General features: G+C 46.4%; 1 protein-coding gene across 4 annotated transcripts in view; it reads right to left on the reverse strand.

Annotated features, from left to right (window-relative positions):
- The window catches only part of DVL1 (dishevelled segment polarity protein 1), a 129,955-nt gene that overhangs the window by 32,996 nt on the left and 78,773 nt on the right, over nucleotides 1–18,186 (reverse strand). For 2 of the 4 annotated variants that reach the window (XM_083628679.1, XM_083628680.1), the window contains exons 12-15: nucleotides 15,724–15,855; nucleotides 13,009–13,176; nucleotides 12,598–12,804; nucleotides 1,279–9,024 (exon numbers count right to left, since the gene is read on the reverse strand). In XM_083628679.1, coding sequence (XP_083484805.1) covers nucleotides 8,606–9,024; nucleotides 12,598–12,804; nucleotides 13,009–13,176; nucleotides 15,724–15,855 — 926 coding nt within the window. In that variant the 3' untranslated portion in view covers nucleotides 1,279–8,605. Of the gene's footprint in view, nucleotides 1–1,278; nucleotides 9,025–10,863; nucleotides 10,903–12,597; nucleotides 12,805–13,008; nucleotides 13,177–15,723; nucleotides 15,856–18,186 lie in introns of those variants that run through there. The other 2 variants (XM_083628681.1, XR_014551628.1) reach the window with 2 other exon arrangements.

Below are 18,186 nucleotides of genomic sequence, written 5' to 3' on the forward strand. Positions count from 1 at the left end.
GACTCTTGAGAGTCCCATGGACTGCAAGAAGATCAAATCTATCCATTCTTAAGGAAATCAGCCCCAAGTGCTCACTGGAAGGACGGATCGTGAAGCTGAGGCTCCAATACTTTGGCCACCTCATGAGAAGAGAAGACTCCCTGGAAAAGACCCTGATGTTGGGAAAGATGGAGGGCACAAGGAGAAGGGGACGACAGAGGACGAGATGGTTGGACAGTGTTCTCGAGGCTGCGAACATGAGTTTGACCAAACTGCGGGAGGCAGTGGAAGACAGGAGTGCCTGGCGTGCTCTGGTCCATGGGGTCACGAAGAGTCGGACACGACTAGATGACTAAACAACAACAACCCAGGAAGAGCCCTAAGAGCTGGATATTCTTCAACTCCGTTATCTTCTTGGATGCATTATCTATTCTGTGTTAGGCATTACCCTTTCTCTTGTTCAGTTTTAAGCTGTTAAACTAGGTTGGTTTATTTGCATTGCTTCATACAAACTTGTACATACTGATTCAAACTGTTGTGCTTAATTCTTCATTTGGTACGCTGTGAGCTACTTTGGGCACAGTTCCGAAGGAAAGCGGCACACAAATAAATGCACGGTGATCTATTTGGATGTAATCGAACATTTCCTGTCTCTTGCCTATAGGCTTTGGGTGGTTTAAAAAGGTGTGCAATGCTGTTAACTTGACCCAAGCCTTTGGGACAGGTTTGGATGACAACGCAGATGAAGGTGTTGGGACTTCACATACTTACATGTGTAACTTTAAAGGTGCTTCTGCAAGAGACACAATCGGAGGTGCGGCACGCACATAGCCTAATATGCCCTCTGATTCCCTAATCCATTTGGGGCAAATGGGCCACTGCTTCACCAATTTCAGCCAGCCCTAAGCCAGCCCCCACCTGACAACCTGTTGAAGGGGGTGGTCCTGCCTGTCAGCTTCCTCCTTTTTAAGCTTAGTGTTTTCCTCCTAGAACTCAGCAGGGAGTAGGAGGATGAGGACAAAACTAGAATGAGTTGGCTCTGGCGCCACCTACTGTTTGTCTCCCTGACTACTGCCCTACCAGTTCCAATAGGCACCAGCCACCAATCCCCTGATTACTAGAAGAAGAAGAACCCTTGGGCTATGAAGAAGACTCATAACTGCATCAGGACAAAGCAAGATTGGACTGCCAGCCAGGAATAAGTTACGGTGCTTACAGAATATGAAATATACAGTACACAACACACATACCTCTCAAAATAAAGTATCACCACAAATAAAGGAAAGACAGGAAAGTGCATTTGTCACGTAAAAATTAAAAGCTTTTTTTAGTGTTTAAAATAGCATTTACACATAAGCTGCTATATATTAACTATACAGACACTTGAATTTTAATACAATATCTACAAAAAAGAAAGAATTCAATTATGAAATAGACATGTAAAATGGGGAAACAGTACGGTTCACACTGCCCAAAGGTTGACCTTGGGAACTGAACCAGTTCTAGGACAGTTAACGTTTGAGAGTGATAGGGAGTAAAGATTCTCCCCACCTCCAGTCATTACTTAAAATCATTTATTTTAAATTGTTTTCCTCTACTGTACATAAATTCTTTACACATCTTTCTAATCACTGATTAGAATTAAAATCATTCTTTTGAAGTTACTCACTACAATCCAGATAAACGAAATTTTAAAAAAGCCAAGGGGTGAGTCCACCTAGTGGATTAACAGCAGATCCACACCATTCAAAGTTCATAGATCCTACAACGCAAGAATAACAGCTAAAGAATCCCTGGCATAGAATCATAGAATTGTAGAGTTGGAAGGGACCCCAAGGGAGCTGAAGGGGTGTGCATTTAAAAGCACGTGACTTTTCTCCAAAGAATCCCAGGAACCTCAATCTGTTAAGGAATGGTAGCTCTGTTGGGAGGGAACCGACACTTCCCAGGGATGACTGGGGGAAGCCATGTGGTTTAAACAGATGGTGTGGATCTGCCTGAAAACAGAACAGGAACAAAAGCAAGACTGGCCAAAGGTCAATGACAAGACAGTGGGGCATGTTTGTCCAATTACAGTCAGATTAAACAATCAGGGGTGGATCACTCTAAAAGAGTGTAGAAAGAGCACAGAACCACAGGGACACAGCAAGTGAACCATTTTTAACATGGGTGAACCATTTTCAAGGTTGAAGACCAATGTACCCCCTTAAAAAAGGGTTGGGCCAACTTAAGGCAGCTACCTATGTTACACCTGCCATCAACCTAACAGCTATTTTGGAAATTGGAGGCTTCTAAGAATCCCTAACAGGCCCACACAACTGTTGCAAGGTTGCCCCCTGCTACACAGGTGGTGTCATTTTATTATCTATGTGTGTCTATGCCTGTATCTATCCACAGAGGTGTTGCAGATTGTACGATTCACGAAGCAAATAGTTGTGCTATTCTAAACGCTTGCTCATGTGAGTTTTGCCGTAAGTACTGGAGATATAAAGTTGTAGCCAATGTTTGTTTTACTCAAGAGAAGACCCTACCCCTATACTTAATGCACAAGACGCAACATAGTTCCATCAATTTCAATGGGTCTACTCTTCAGTAAACCTTGACTGGATGTAACCCCATTTAACTATATATCCACAAGAAGAAACGGTGGTCTTTGCACTCCTCTTCTCCGAGATTTGCACCCTCAGAGTAAACTGATTTGTGACTCTTAACATCTCTTTTGGGATGTCTGCAAGGAAGCTGAGCTGCCTAGGAAGGAGCCCTTGGCAAGTTCACCGCATCTGATGACAGCATCTCTGCTAGGGGGCACCACAGTTCGGTGGTCAAGCTTTGCACGCAGACGGTCCAAGTTTCAATCCTTGGCGTCTCCAGTTAAAAATGGTCACGTGCTCGATGGAAAAGACCACAGACCCTGGTGAGAATTGCTGTTGCCAGTCAGAACAGGCAGTGCATCTACTTGTTCTGACTTGGTAGAACATGGGAAGCTGCTTTATCCAGCTTAGCACCGTCTACTACACTGACTGGCAACAGCTCTCCAGGCAGAAGAACTCTCCTAGCCTTAGCTGGTGGATTGAGCCGGCAATCTGCAAACTGAGGCTGCAATCTTCATGCAAAGCAGTAGCTCTGCCACTGAGCTGCTAACCTTCCCCAGAAACCAGCTGTTGAGGAATAACCACAGTGGCAGGGAAAGTGCTTTGCAGGGTGTCCAGTCCCTTACTGTTGCTGTGCTGAGAAATCCTGGAGAGCTGCTGCCAGTAAGAGCAGACGGCGCTGGGCTAGATATAGCAATGGCCTGAGCTGGAGATAGGCAGCTTTACATTATTCTGAGATTTCTCCCTGCCACTGTAAACCAAAGATGTGGAGCCGGTGGCAGGAAACTGACATGGGCTGGTGTATCCATCAGAGTGGACCTACTGAGATTGATGGACCTAAGTTCATCGCGCCCATTAAGTTCAATGGGTCTACTCTGAGGAAGGCTGGCACTCGAGACAACCCATGGATGCCCTGCAAAAGCACAATTCCCAAGATTATTATTTTTATCCGGGGGGGGGGGGAGATTGCTATCACTGCAACTCCAAACAGTTGAAAGATGAGCGTGCAGTTGTGCAGAGAGAGAGAGACAGACAGAGAGTGAGTGTTGGGAAGAGTAAATAGGTGATTGCAAAAAAAACCAGAACCGTTCTCATGATTGTCACTATAATGTCACAGCCTTTCTCACAAAGCATGCTGTTGCCACCACATCCAAAAGCACAGACCTGCTAACACTTTGTCATTTTGACTGGCTTGACATTTTTAACTTACACGCACAAAATGGACAGAGAAACATATAGAGGCTATTCCACATGACCCCAAAGTAGAAGTGCCAACACAGCCTTGTCCAAATTTCTGATAGCTGTGATGCTTCCATGTATTATTATTATTTTTAATACAAGCTGGCAGAAAGCTGCAGTCACTCTCACCATTGCCCAAAGCTTTGTTTTTAAGTGTCTCTTCGTTTGGGGTCCCCTTCCAACTCTACAATTCTATCTACGATGTGGGTGTTCCTCCTAATTCAAAAGAAAAGCCCAGAACAGCAGCTTATGCAGATACATAAGAAGCAACCTCCCGTGACAGCAGGCCAGTTCTGCTGCCTCTCCTTTTTGGGAGCTAGACGCTGTATGCGGAGATGCACGAAAATGACATGCTCCCAATGGAGGCTATTTGGAAGGAGGAAAGCCGAGATCTTTCTCATCCAGAGATGCAACAGGCATCCTCAGCCAAAAGCAGTGAGCTCTGCGATGGCATTTCTCCATTAGGTGTGTGGATCAAGAAGCCACTTCCAATGCACAAGTTATTTGCCTTCCGAGGCTCCCCATCGTATCTCTGGATGAGTCAGTAGTCTTAGTTTACTTCTTTCTCATCAGCCTCCACTGGGTTTGGGCAATTGCCTCTGTCAATTAGGTGTATGGATCAATGCCCCAAGACCAGTGGAGGCTGATGGGAAGGAAGGAAGCCAAAAGCGGCAACTCACACATAGCCAGTGAGCACCCTCCTCCTCCAGCGAGTCCTGCGGGCTGCTACAGGAACTCTTTGACAATGTACATTTGCTCATATGACGCCAAGAAACATTAACACGCTTAATTATTTTAGTTAATTTATTTCTCACCACACAAGTAGCCATCCAAACGGCTCCAGCCCAGTTTGGAAATTTCAGTGCTAGCAATTTTATTCTGCTGCAGAAGTTTGCTATAGTAGCAATTGCACCTTTTCCTGTCAATTTGATAAGCACAGCCATGTATATTCATTGCACTCAACTGCCAAGCAAGTGCGCCATGTTTTGTAGATCATAGAATTCTGCATTCTCGCTCAGCTTTTTAAAAAAGCATTTTAAAGAGGTTTTCGCTCTCATCGCTGAGAAGCCGAGCTTGAAAACATAAGCATGTGGACTGGAAGTCAGCAAAACCCTTAAGTGATGCGGAAGCGAGGGTGGGTACAGGAGAGACCACATCCACACCATACATTCAAAGCACTGTGATACCACTGTAGACAGGCGTAGCTTCCCCCACAGAATTCTGGCAGCTGTAGTTTTTAAGGGGTGTGTTGTTAGGAGACCCTCCCATTCCCCACTGTAGAGCTACATTTCCCAGAGCGGGAACACAAAATGACCAAGCCAAACCCGGGAGGAGGGCAGTACTGGGTTCATTCACCCTCATGCACAGTAGAAGCTAGTTCATGAAGACATATGGGGCACTGCCCCACCAACTTCAGTCTGCCTTCATTCCACCTGCCTATCTCTCTTTCTTACAACCAGTCCAAGGACTGCAAAGGACTTTAAAAAAAATAATGGTAAAGACCAACATTTCTGACACTTCAAAAAGCTTGCTGCTGTGTGCAAAACATTCTCATTTCTTAAGTCCAGCGATCCGCCAGCATTTGCACCAGGCCAGACTGTGGATGCTGTAGCTCAAAGTACAGGAAAACACTCATTTAATAATGAAAAGGGGGGGGGCCCTCACAGAAGACAGCCAGCAGTCCACATGAGTATTTGGGGAGGAGGGTGGACGGATGTGGAATGAGAAGGCCGCCCCCCCTTTTCCTCCTGATGAGCAAGCTATAAAGAGACAGGCCAGCTTGCACACAGCACACATTGGAAAGTATTGCTGGCTCAGTGCTATCAACACAGCTTATAAAACCAACGGTCAGTTAAGTGCTCAAATCTCAAATCGCCCGGAAGAAACAAATAGGGCGAAAACAGATAAAATACATGTGACAGAGAATGCAACAACTTGTAAACCTGGGGGTTGCATCTCACCTTTCTCATTTGCCTAGAACATGGACACTCCATGCCAATCAAATACTATATCAACACTATACCTTGTCCATCTTACTGAAGAATCAGGTGGGCATTTTGGCTCTGCAATTTATTTTTTAAGCAGCACTCACATAACGTTCAATACTTGTCCACCTTTCACTTTACTCACCTCCCCAAAAGAGAGTCAGGAATATTTTTACAAAGTTGAGGTGTGTGTTGTGTGATCATGGTGTCACTAGTGGGGAGTAACCAATAGGCACCAACCACACTCAGCTTTTCTCCAATGTTTCTAGAACTGGTTTGTTCTTGGTGGTTTTGTGGCCGTTGTTCATAGATGCAGGAAAATGTATGTATGTATGCTTTCATGTCAGGAAAAAACCCCCACAGGTTTTCAAAACCACTCTCACCACCCTTAAAATTTTATGCCTGTTTTTGATCTTCTTTGGCGGCAATCTTGGAAGTTCACGCCCATCATTTATATGAAGTGCTACAACAACAGCCCAGCAGAGATGCAGAACAAGAATGGCAGCTGGTTGTCACTCCAGGACAAGAATGGGGGACCTGTAGCCCTCCAGGTGTTGCTGAACCACATCTGCCACCACCTCTGACCACTGACCATGCTGGCTGGGGCTGATGGGAGCTGGAGTCTAGCAACATTTGGAAGACCACAGATTTCACCCAACCCTGCTCCAGAAAGAGAAGTGAAAACAGCACCAGGGAGATGTGAAACTGTCCAAACAGTAACATGGTTGGGCAAAGTTTAAGTGGTTTCCCTCCCAAGGGAAAGCCAGCTTATTCAAGTTCATTCACTCAGTGATTTTCACTACCTCCAGCTATTGCAAGACAGTAGTAACCTCAAACATCCACATACATTGTACAGGTTTTTGAAAGAGATCATGAAGAAGCGCTAAGCAACCCACTTTGCAATCCTAAATTTCAAAAAGGATCCAGCATTATCTAGGGCAAGGTTGCGGAACCTGTCTCCCACCGGAGTTCTTCAGAGTCTGATTCCTATCAGTCCCCATCCAGCATGGCCAACATCAAGGATGACTGGAGTTGCAGTCCAACAATATCTGGAGGGCTGCAGATTCTCTGTCCCTGACCTAGGTCAACCACAGAGTGAAGGAAAGTACGGTATATCAAGTGACACACAACCCCTGCTTCCCATTCTCATTTGGGTGGCAGGTCTATGACACAGATATGGGGAATTGCTCAAGCCGTAAGTCCGTACTTTGCTTGGCAATGGTCAGAACACAAACAGCTACATCTGATTGGCATTTCAAGCTTCCCATCCAAGGACTGGGACCACTTGAGTCCAATGCCATCTCTAAACAGGGTATGTATCCCATCACTGCAGTATTCCTGAGGGACGCCTCTCCAACCTTGCGAATCCTTCAAGGTGGTCCTGGGGTTATTCTATTCTTAACAAATCACAAGTATGTAATTGTCTCTGATGCACTGGTGCATTTTGACGCTTAAAGTTACTGAACAGGTAGTGAATTTCCCCCTCTACCCTGCATACAAATTTGGAAGCAGGTGGTAACAGAAACGTCTGTCAGCCCCATGTGACTCTTGTGTGTATCAGCTTCTATTGGTACGTGACAGTCGCTGTCGCATTTATTTTTATCAGTGCGGTCGTTGTTTTAAATTGGGTATGTAACCAGAGTCAGATTTTGCTGTTTGCAAACGCTTAGATGAAAAGCCACTGGGTGTAATGAAAGGCCAAGCTGAATTTATTCCTGCTTTCTTATACGGAAAGCAAGGTGGACACTGAATCCCTTTTCTCTGGCATCAGCTGCTTTTGCCTTCAGTGCAGGGGGAAAGCAAATGCTAGCAGCTGATGCCACAGAGAAGAGAGCAGAGCTGAGAGGTTGATTCCCTTGTTCCCTTTAGCAAAGAGAAACAAGAAACAGCGAGCATGAGCAAACAACGGAGGCAGGAGCAGGACTTGCCCAAGGTGGACAGGAGACCTCTTGGCCCAGCTGCTTGTGGTAACTGGCAGACACTTCGTAGTTTCATGGTTTGGAGAAGTCCAGTGCACAATTCAAACCTGAAGAAGTGCATGGAGGGAGAAGCACAAAGTGCCCAACTCTCTACCAAGTGAGTTATTTCCCCCTTTTTAGGGCAATCACATGATGTAGATCCAGGCACCATGTAGCGTGCAAACAAGGCCTGAATAGTAAAATGAAGAAAGGAAGCAAAACCTTGGCACAGAGCCAGATCTTCACTTATGATTGGATACAGGACTCCCATAATGCACCACTTGCAGACACACCTTAGATTTTATGGCTACTGGCTAGCACTGTCCTTTTCATAGCAAAAGAAGAAAGGTCCCCCCACCCCCAGATGGAAATAAAGTAACCAGAACATTTTTTTAAAACAAAAAACAAAAGAAGGTGCAAATATGCATGACTGGAGAATTGTGTGTTGTTGCTTTTTAAAAGCACTATATAAAATGCTATTTCTTGATTGAGAACACAGTATAATTGCACTGGGGAGAGGATGCCACAGATACCAAAGCTCATTAGGGTATGTGAAGAGAACACCAATCAATCACATTGGTCAGGGTAGGGGAAGCAGAAGGAGAATTAAAAAAAAAAAAAAGATTCCACTGATTTGCAGATATCTAAGTTTCCAGGATTTCTGTTCCTCGTTTGCTTGCAAACATCAAGAGTCAGGAAGGCGTGACATGCAAAGGACAGTCCGAATAACTCCCCCCCCCCCATCTCTCTGTCTCCACCCCTATTTCTTTTCCAGCGTCAATTTGCAAACTTAAAAAAGGAACCCCAAGAAAACAAACCCTCCGCACAAGAGTCTTTTGAAGGCACTTCTTGTTCACATAATGTCAACGAAGAATTCGCAAGGGTTGCCCATGGCCTTCTGGAACGACTGGCGGCTGCCGGTCAGCTCGGGGGGGACGGAGGCGAGTTCCCGCACGGGGGGACCCCCAGGGGGCCCACTTGTCCCATAGACTTTGGGGCCCAGCTTGGGGAGGCTGCAGAGCGGAGGAACGCCCGGAGGCCCGTGTGAATGGCGGCTGTGAGGGCTCCTCTCGCTGGGGGCAGCAGAGGCGCGGCTGTGGTGGCTGAGCTGGCTGGCCGGCCGCTCGCGCCGAAGGACGCTCCCTGCTACCCCGCTCCGGGCAGTGGGATCCGATTCGCTGCCGCTGCCGGCTGACTTGTGGTCCTTATCCCGAGCCAGGGTCCTCCGGCTTTTCTCGCTGTTGCTTCGGTTAGAGCCGCTGCTTTTACTTCCTGGGGGGAAGGAGGGAAGGGAAAGGGAAGGGGGTCAGTGGAAGGGGAAAGAAACACAAGTGGCACATTGCCCACGCTTCCAACCGATGCCTGCCGATCAGCGGAGAAGAAATAACAGATGAAGCAGCAAGGACACATATGATCCCGCACGAGGTTCGCATGCGATGGATGGCTACAGGACTCGGGTGAGCACAACTGCTGGGGCAGAAGCGGGTGTAACTTTTTGTCATGCATGGATGTCCAGAAACTACATCGAAAGCCTCGTAGAAGCAACGCAGCAACATTTTCAAAAAGGAGGAGAAGTGATAATTTTGGGGGGAACACGCTGGAGTAAAAAAAAAAAAAAAGCAAAGGCAAAGGGTGTTTTCTGTTTCGTAACAATAACAAAAAGCAACCCTGCAGAAAGATTCACACAAATGTTTATTTCGAAATGTCCTGAAATCCCATGTATCTGCAAGTGGGGACCTGTAACCAAATGCTGCACTGTATTCTCCCTCCTAAAGCCCAGCTTGGGTTCAGGGTTCCAGCCAGCCACTCCCTCTAAGCATGGCCTTCCACATTTCTCCAACGGACACTGTATGCTGCATGACTGCAGAGCATGCTCAGTCTTCTAGGCCATGCAAGTCTCTTGGAGGATTTGCCCTCGTAAGTTGTTTGTTTGCTTTTGATGTGTGGGGTGGCTGGTTTGGTCTTTGGTACTTCTGGAATCCTTGGGATACCTCTGCATGTACCAATACCTCCCTCTTGTTTCTGAGCGGCCTCATCTTAGCTACTTTCCTGTTGGCACTCACCATCCAAGTTTGCTATTAGAAGAATCAAAAGTGGCTTTCCAGGAAGCATAGCTGCTGACCAGGCATGCACACAGAGTTTGTATTTGGCTGCAATTGCTTTCATGCAGAGAGTCATTGCAAGCTGCAAGAAGTTATTCTGTGTACTTGGGTATCCAAAATACTGTATTAAAACACACACACAGGCAAGGGAAGAACAATGAGTTCTCCATCTTCGATGCCTGAGACAGCAGAAGCTTGTCTCAACAGTTCAACAGCCCTCAAGCTGGCCAAAGATCCAGACCATGGGAAGAGCATTCTGTGAACCATCTAGAGCAGCTTTTCTCAACCTGTGGGTTCCCAGATGTTGTTGGACTACAACTCCTATCATCCCTGAGCTCTGGCCTTGTTGTAGTCCAACATCTGGGGACCCACAGGTTGAGAAAGGCTGATCTAGAGAAAGAGTTTGTGTGTGTGCTTGAGTGTGTACACTCCACAAGAAAGGACTCTAGGATCCGCAGCTCTAGCCCTTTATCGACCATCACTCCTCAATAAACTCCCAGAAGAGAAAGCAGATTCCATCTAGAATGTGTGAAGTTTCAGAAGGTAGCATTCTGTCCACTTAAATTCCTGCTAGCTCTCAGACTGGGAGCAGATCTAGAGCTCTCAGTTTTGCCATCTAGCTGCTCAGTGGAACTCAAATCTCCATCCAAAGCAAGGTCTGTTTCACAATGGAGCTCTCCAAGGTCCTGAAGAACTTCAGCAATTCCTGCTTACTAAGTGAATCTGACACCCTGTAAACTGCAATCTGCTGATTAGCCCTGGGGAAACTCCAGCCGAACTCTCCAGTGAAAGCTTTGCTTCCTATTCTGCAGGCTGTCCCAGCTCAGATGGCTGGGCAGCCCAGGATAATTCAAAAGGAAACAAAAAGGACAGAGGGGCAGAGAGAAGAGCATGGGGAGGAGAGACACGCTAAGAGTTTCAGAATGGGGGAAGACACAAGAATCTAGATGATCATGCTATATATGAAGCAATAATATCAGTTTTCAAGGGAGGTGTGTGAGACGCTTACCAGTCCCAGCCATTCCTTTATGAATCCTTCAGTCTAATGCTTGCTCAGGACAAAACAAGGGAATAACAGTTACAAAAGAAAAGGGGGGAAAGCTTCAAGTGAAATGACACACAACTGCAGCAGCCACAGCAGCAATGCACTATTAGGCAGAAGGTGGTGAAGGGAAAAGCAACACACTACCCCCATCATGCTCTCTGCTCCCACTTTCCCAGATATATTTGCGCCCATTATAGCATAGCCCTTGCACCTGTGAATTCAAGAAAGGACATCTCTCCTCATAGCAACCTGCTTAGTCCAGTCTCCTGCCAAGTCCGTTCTTCAGATGCTCATATGAGGAGGTATAAATGACTTAGGCCCCAAACATTCCCTACAGACCCTCTCAGGTGTGAACCTCAGCAGGCAGAGTGAGTGTGGCTTGGCACTTCCACTGCCCTCTGAAGTTCAAGGTGGCATTGGCTTGGGAGAAGGCATTCTCTGTGGCTGTACAAATTCACCGCACAAAGTTCAAAATATTTTCTAAATGATGCAGATGCAACCTTAAAAATCAGCCCAACTCACTGTTTCAGCAACTAAACTTAAACGAGTCTTTGTTGAACAGGAATGCGGTAGGCTGGACAGGCGACAGCCAGAATATCCAAGTTCCCTTTCTCTCTCCCCCACCTCACCTTTTGTTTTGTTTTTCAGAGCTGATCTGTCATTACCAAAAATAATGCTTATTTTTAGATATGAAATGTTAAATTACTGACTCTGCTGTGACTATTTGCTTTAGATTATAATCAGGCCCATGGAGAGGGACCGTTTTAATTTTTGCATGGAGCCTAACAACGTATAATACTAACGCTACCAATGGGTTTTTTTTAAAATGCTGCTATGGTTTGTATCTGGCCATCAACGTAGGCAACACAACTCTACTCCCTCCTCCAGAAAGCTGAGACACTGACACAGTTTGCAGGTAATGTTGAGCCAAACTATGGCTTAGCATGAGCGTACAAACATGTGGGTTCTTTGGGCTAAGATCATGGCCACTGAACTCCCTAGTACTACTACTAATAATAATAATAATTTATTATTTATACCCTGCCCATCTGGCTGGGTTTCCCCAGCCACTCTGGGCGGCTTCCAACAGAACACTGAAATACAATAACCTATTAAACATTAAAAGCTTCCCTAAACAGGGCTGCCTTCAGTTGTCTTCTAAAAGTTTGGTAGTTGTTTTTCTACTATTGCAACAACACTACTTGGGGCTAAGCTATGGTTTGACTTAGTGTTATGCTCAAGCCTGGGCTCATGGTTTGTTTCACTTCAAACAAAGCACAAGTGGTAAATGCCAAACAAACCTTGGTTAGGGTTTGTGGTTTGTCTGCAGCAAGACAAACCATATACACCAAACCATGGCTTAGCTCCAGGCAGCGCAGCAGTATCAGGAGAGGACTGCTGTGGCTGGGATCTTCACTCCAGGAACCTGTGCCTTTAACTCACATATGCTAAACCACGGCTTGACTTGCCATTTAATGTGAACCAGGTCACAGAATCTATGCAGGAAGCTCATTTAAAACAATAATTCCTTCACGTTGCAGCAGAAAGAAACCGATTCCATGCATGATAGACAAAGGGAGTCATGAGAAGAGGAGAGAGGAAAACAAAACCAAGGGGTGGGGGAGAGGGAAGAAATAAGCAAACGGCCAGCAGGAATGGAAATCATGGAAGGGGAGATGCACACGCCAGAGAACCTACCTTCGCTTTGCTGGCTCCCTGCGCTGCCGCTCCCATAGCTGAAGCCTGGGTCCTGGTAGGCCGGCGGGAAACACGGAGGGGCAAGGGGGTATTGGTAAGGATAGCTTTGTCCCAAGGGCCAAGGCGTGGCCGGGTGCGGGAGGGGGCCCAGGGTGTCTTGGTCTGAAGCTCCGCTGGAACCATTGTTAAGGTTCAGTGCAGCCAGATCTGGAGACGGAAAGGAGAAAACAACTTCCATGATGGCGCAGACACACGAAACAATATGGCTCAGGGGCAGAGTATGTGATTTGCATGCAAAAGGTCTCAGGTTCAATATCTGGTATCTTCAGCTGGGGCTGGGAAGGACTTGAGACCCGGGAAAGCCATTGCTGACCAGACCCTTCCCCAAAGGGCGTAAGGAGGGGGACTTACTGCCGCAGAGATCACCAAAGACATAGTAGCACTGCTCTGAGAACGTGATTTTGTTCACAGTGTGCCTGAGGTAGCCATGTTTCAACATGCTGCTGGCGTACTTCCGGGCCTCCCTTCGGTCTTTAAAGCCCTCCACGTGCGTGTAGAGCCAGTCAACCACGTCCGCTCCTGCAAACAGCGAGGGGAGTAGTCAAAGGGGGGAAAACACCACCAATTTGGTAATTCCACACCGCCCCCCCACCTATCCACCCAAACCGCCACTCCTGGTAAAAACTTGTTTATTTTACATTGCCTGTGCCCTCACTTGCTTTCAGTCCCCATTACCCTCACTTGCTCAGTGTGGTGTAGTGGTTAAGAGCGGTGGACTCGTAATCTGGTGAACCGGGTTCGATACCCCGCTCCTCCACATGCAGCTGCTGGGTGACCTTGGGCCAGTCACACTTCTCTGAAGTCTCTCAGCCCCACTCACCTCACAGAGTGTTTGTTGTGGGGGAGGAAGGGAAAGGAGATTGTTAGCCGCTTTGAGACTCCTTAGGGTAGTGATAAAGCGGGATATCAAATCCAAACTCTTCTTCTTCTTCCCCTCTCAGTGATTTCATTATGTAGCCAAATCTGGTTTGGCAGAGAGTACAGTGGTGCCCCGCAAGACGAATGCCTCGCAAGACGGAAAACTCGCTAGACGAAAGGGTTTTCCGTTTTATGAGCTGCTTCGCAAGACGAATTTCCCTATGGGCTTGCTTCGCAAGACGAAAACGTCTTGCAAGTTTGTTTCCTTTTTCTTAACACCGTTAATACAGTTGCGACTTGACTTCGAGGAGCAACTCATAGAACGCAGTGTACATAGTAGCCTTTTTTGAGGTTTTTAAAGACTGGTGATTTTTGAAGCTTTTCCAAAACTTCTTTTGCAGCCATTTGGTAAGTTAAGCTTTTAAAACTTTTTTTGGGGGGGTTGGATTTTGGGTTGGGGTGTTTGGAATTCAAGGACTTGGTGTTGGGGAGGGGTTTGCAAGAATCTGGAAGCTTGTGTGTTTTTTTCTGCATTTTTATGATTTTCTGTGACCATTGGGGCACTCTGCTGTTTTTTTAAAAAAATCTGGATTTGAATTTCTGTGTGCTGGGTGGGTGGGGGAACAGTTGGGGAGGGGTTTGCAAGAATCTGGAAGCTTGTGGTTTTTTTCTGCATTTTTATGATTTTCTGTGACCATTGGGCCACTCTGCTGTTTTTAAAAAAAATTTCTGGATTTGAATTTCTGTGTGCTAGGTGGCTGGGAGAACAGTTGGGGAGGGGTTTGCAAGAATCTGGAAGCTTGTGTGTTTTTTTTCCTGCATTTTTATGATTTTCTGTGACCATTGGGCCACTCTACTGTTTTTTTAAAAAATTTCTGGGTTTGAATTTTGAAATGCTCTTTACAGTATGTGTGACTTTAAAGAGCACTTAATAAACTCTTGTTGTACCAAATTTGGCTTTGTTTGGACTTTTTTTGACCATAGGAACGCATTAATTGATTTTCAATGCATTCCTATGGGATTCGTGCTTCGCAAGACGAAAAATTCGCTAGACGAAAAAATTCGCAGAACGAATTAATTTCGTCTTGCGAGGCACCACTGTATTCAGATTGCCTAAAGCTACTGAAGCTGGGGAAAACATGTTTCAGATAAATACACCACAGAATAAGTGGGAGTAGCAGCTGGTGCTATGTTCCCTCCTTGAAACCATGGTTTGCCAACCATACTTTCAAGCCCTGGTTACCATGGACCCCAGCTATTGTTAACCAGAGTTACGGCTGGTGCTGTGGACAAAACCATTAACTGTGATGGGGAAGAGTAGGAAGAATTGAAGGGGGAAAGGAGGAGGAGGAGGAGTGGAGGCTGCTTACTACCTGTGATTAAAGGATGGGCTGCATTACATTTGCACTGCCCCATGCTCTTGTGTGAAGCTGGTGCCCTCCAGTTGTTTTGGACTACAAATCCCATTAGCCCCAGCAAGTAAAGGCTGTCTCATGCTACACCGTCATAGAATCATAAAATTGTAGCGTTGGAAGGGACTGCCATCTAGCCCAACTGCTGTGTTCACTCCCTCCCTGTTCCGGGGGAAAAACACACAACCTGTGACAGTAATTCACAATTCCTCATCCAAGCTGGCAGGGTACCAAAGTGGCACAAACCGTAATCCAGAACAGGAAAGGGAATATTTTGCTGCCAGGGTTGACATCACTGTATGCTGGAATTCCATTGGCCCAACTCAGCCTTCCCTAGCCTACAACTCCCATCAGCCCCAGCCAGGAATGGCCACTAGTCAAGGATGATAGGGGCCAGAGTCCAACAGCATCTGAAGGGCACCATGATGGTGAAACCTGGTTTGGTTAGTTCCTTCATAAGCACCCACACAAGTAAACGTCATCAGCGGCAAAAAAGAAAACCTCAATTTAGTAACAGTTACAGATAGGTAGCCGTGTTGGTCTGCCATAGTCAAAACAAAAAAATTTTTTTCCTTCCAGTAGCACCTTAAAGACCAACTAAGTTAGTTCTTGGTATGAGCTTTCGTGTGCATGCACACGTGTGTATCTGAAGAAGTGTGCATGCACACGAAAGCTCATACCAAGAACTAACTTAGTTGGTCTTTAAGGTGCTACTGGAAGGAAAAAAAATTTTTTGTCTCAATTTAGTAAGGTACCTTTTCTCCCACCCTCAGCCTCAGAAGCAGGAGTCACTCACCTATTACTGCATTGGAGATGGTGATTTTTAACCACATCCTGTCCCGAATCTCAAGGCCAGAATCCGACAACTGCATAACCTTGACAATGGTGGCCATGTCGCTTTTAACAGTTAAAGGGGATTCGTCCAGCTCTGGAAAAAAAGGAAGAGCAGACAGAGATGTTGCTATAAAGGAAACAAGGAACGGATGGAGGCCGAGAGGGAAAGCGGGGGTGGGGGGTGGGGGAAGCAGTTTTACGCAAGGACAGCCCTGCCATGAGGAAAGCTGAGGTGGGCATTTTAGCGTGGATGTTGCAGAGAAAGAAAAGGACCTGACCATGAGGTAAAATCGGCTAGCAACTCCTCCTGCACAAGCCTAACTGAAATGAACTTCAGCTGAGCAAGAGAGAAGTAGACAGGGTGTGAGGAAAATTGGTCCCCTCCATTTTGTCCACCTCATTTGGAGGCGAAAAACAAGAAAGGCATTGTTTCCGCCGTACTTTGGCAGAAACGTGAAACTCATTGCTGATGGGGGCTGATCAGGGCAGCAGGAGACTACCCATCATTACAAACCTACATCATGACATGGAGCAGTTCTGAGGGGATTCTGGGGGAGAAATGATAGCTGCCTGAGGTCACCATTTCCCCCCTCAGAATGGTGAAAGGGATCGTTCTGGCAATACTTTGCATGAGCTGTGAAACTTATCACAGGTGGAGGCTGTGGTGGCAGGGTGTTGTTGTTTAGTCGTGTCCGACTCCTCGTGGCCCCATGGACCAGAGCACGCCAGGCACTCCTGTCTTCCACTGCCTCCCGCAGTTTGGTCAAACTCAAGCTGATAGCTTCGAAAACACTGTCCAACCATCTCGTCCTCTCTCGTCCCCTTCTCCTTGTGCTCTCCATCTTTCCCAACATCAGGGTCTTTTCCAGGGAGTCTTCTCTTCTCATGAGGTGGCCAAAGTATTGGAGCCTCAGCTTCAGGATCTGTCCCCCTCATTTTCATGTTACCCATCATGATGCTGAGTTGCTTCCAACTCAGTTATGCCCAGAGGAGGCCCGTTGAAATGAATGAACCTAAGGTAGCCACATCCATTAACTTCTATGGGTCTGCTCTGAGTGGGACTGGCATCAGGTACAACCCAGAGTGTGTTTCTGAGGCGATTCTGGGGGAGGGACAATGGCTGCCACAAACCAGCATTTTCTTCCCCCCTCAGAACAAGGCGAACAAAAAAGGAAAAGAGAGGGGCCATTTTCTATTCAAAGCCACCCAAAAATCCAGTGGAAAGTTCTTGTTTGTGAACGTCCAGCCTTAGGGAAGTTAATTAGCAGCAGTTGGGCCTCCTCCTTCAGGTACCCAAACACCTCAGGCCCAGGCCTGAAGACTATACTGGCAAATCCTGCGTGGCTTCTCTTCATTTCGGCATGGCTTGTGCTGAAGAACAGGCAGCATGGAGGCTAGCGAGAAGGGGGCGGGTGTCATTATTTGGATCTCCCCCTACAGGCACCAAAACTTCTTGAGTGTTCAAATAAATTTAATTGAAATCTCTTGATTTTAATAGAGAACCTTCTAATAGAGGAGACCGGCTGGGGTGTATGTGAGATAACTTTCAAATTGAAGTGCCTGTGCTGCAGATACTTGGTGCTTTATTGGGGAGGATATCTATATCTCTGTTTATCCAAATTTCATGTCAAGAATTCTATTGCGCAACTGCATTCTGTGAATGACACATGTATCTGGCCTTTTTGTGTAATTTAGGCTTTCTTCCCATTATTATTATTATTATTATTATTATTATTAAATAAATTGGATGTGAAACCTACACTAGCTGAAGAAGTATATCTGAGATACTTCTATATATCTGTATCACATACAGGGTGTTCACAAGTGAAGTATCAGACCTCACCTGGAGTACTGTGTCCAGTTCTGGGCACCACAGTTCAAGAAGGACACTGACAAACTGGAACGTGTCCAGAGGAGGGCAACCAAAATGGTCAAAGGCCTGGAAACAATGCCTTATGAGGAACGGCTAAGGGAGCTGGGCATGTTTAGCCTGGAGAAGAGGAGGTTAAGGGGTGATATGATAGCCATGTTCAAATATATAAAAGGATGTCACACAGAGGAGGGAGAAAGGTTGTTTTCTGCTGCTCCAGAGAAGCGGACACGGAGCAATGGTTCCAAACTACAAGAAAGAAGATTCCACCTAAACATTAGGAAGAACTTCCTGACAGTAAGAGCTGTTCGACAGTGGAATTTGCTGCCAAGGAGTGTGGTGGAGTCTCCTTCTTTGGAGGTCTTTAAGCAGAGGCTTGACAACCATATGTCAGGAGGGCTCTGATGGTGTTTCCTGCTTGGCAGGGGGTTGGACCCGATGGCCCTTGTGGTCTCTTCCAACTCTATGATTCTATGATTTCAGATTAAAAGTGATGGTGTCACTAAGGGCACTTCCTTGGTCACGAAAGGTGTGGGGACGGCATGGGGAGGGGCT

Source organism: Podarcis filfolensis (genome assembly GCF_964270895.1).
Source record: "Podarcis filfolensis genome assembly, chromosome: 8".
Lineage (NCBI taxonomy): Eukaryota > Metazoa > Chordata > Lepidosauria > Squamata > Lacertidae > Podarcis > Podarcis filfolensis.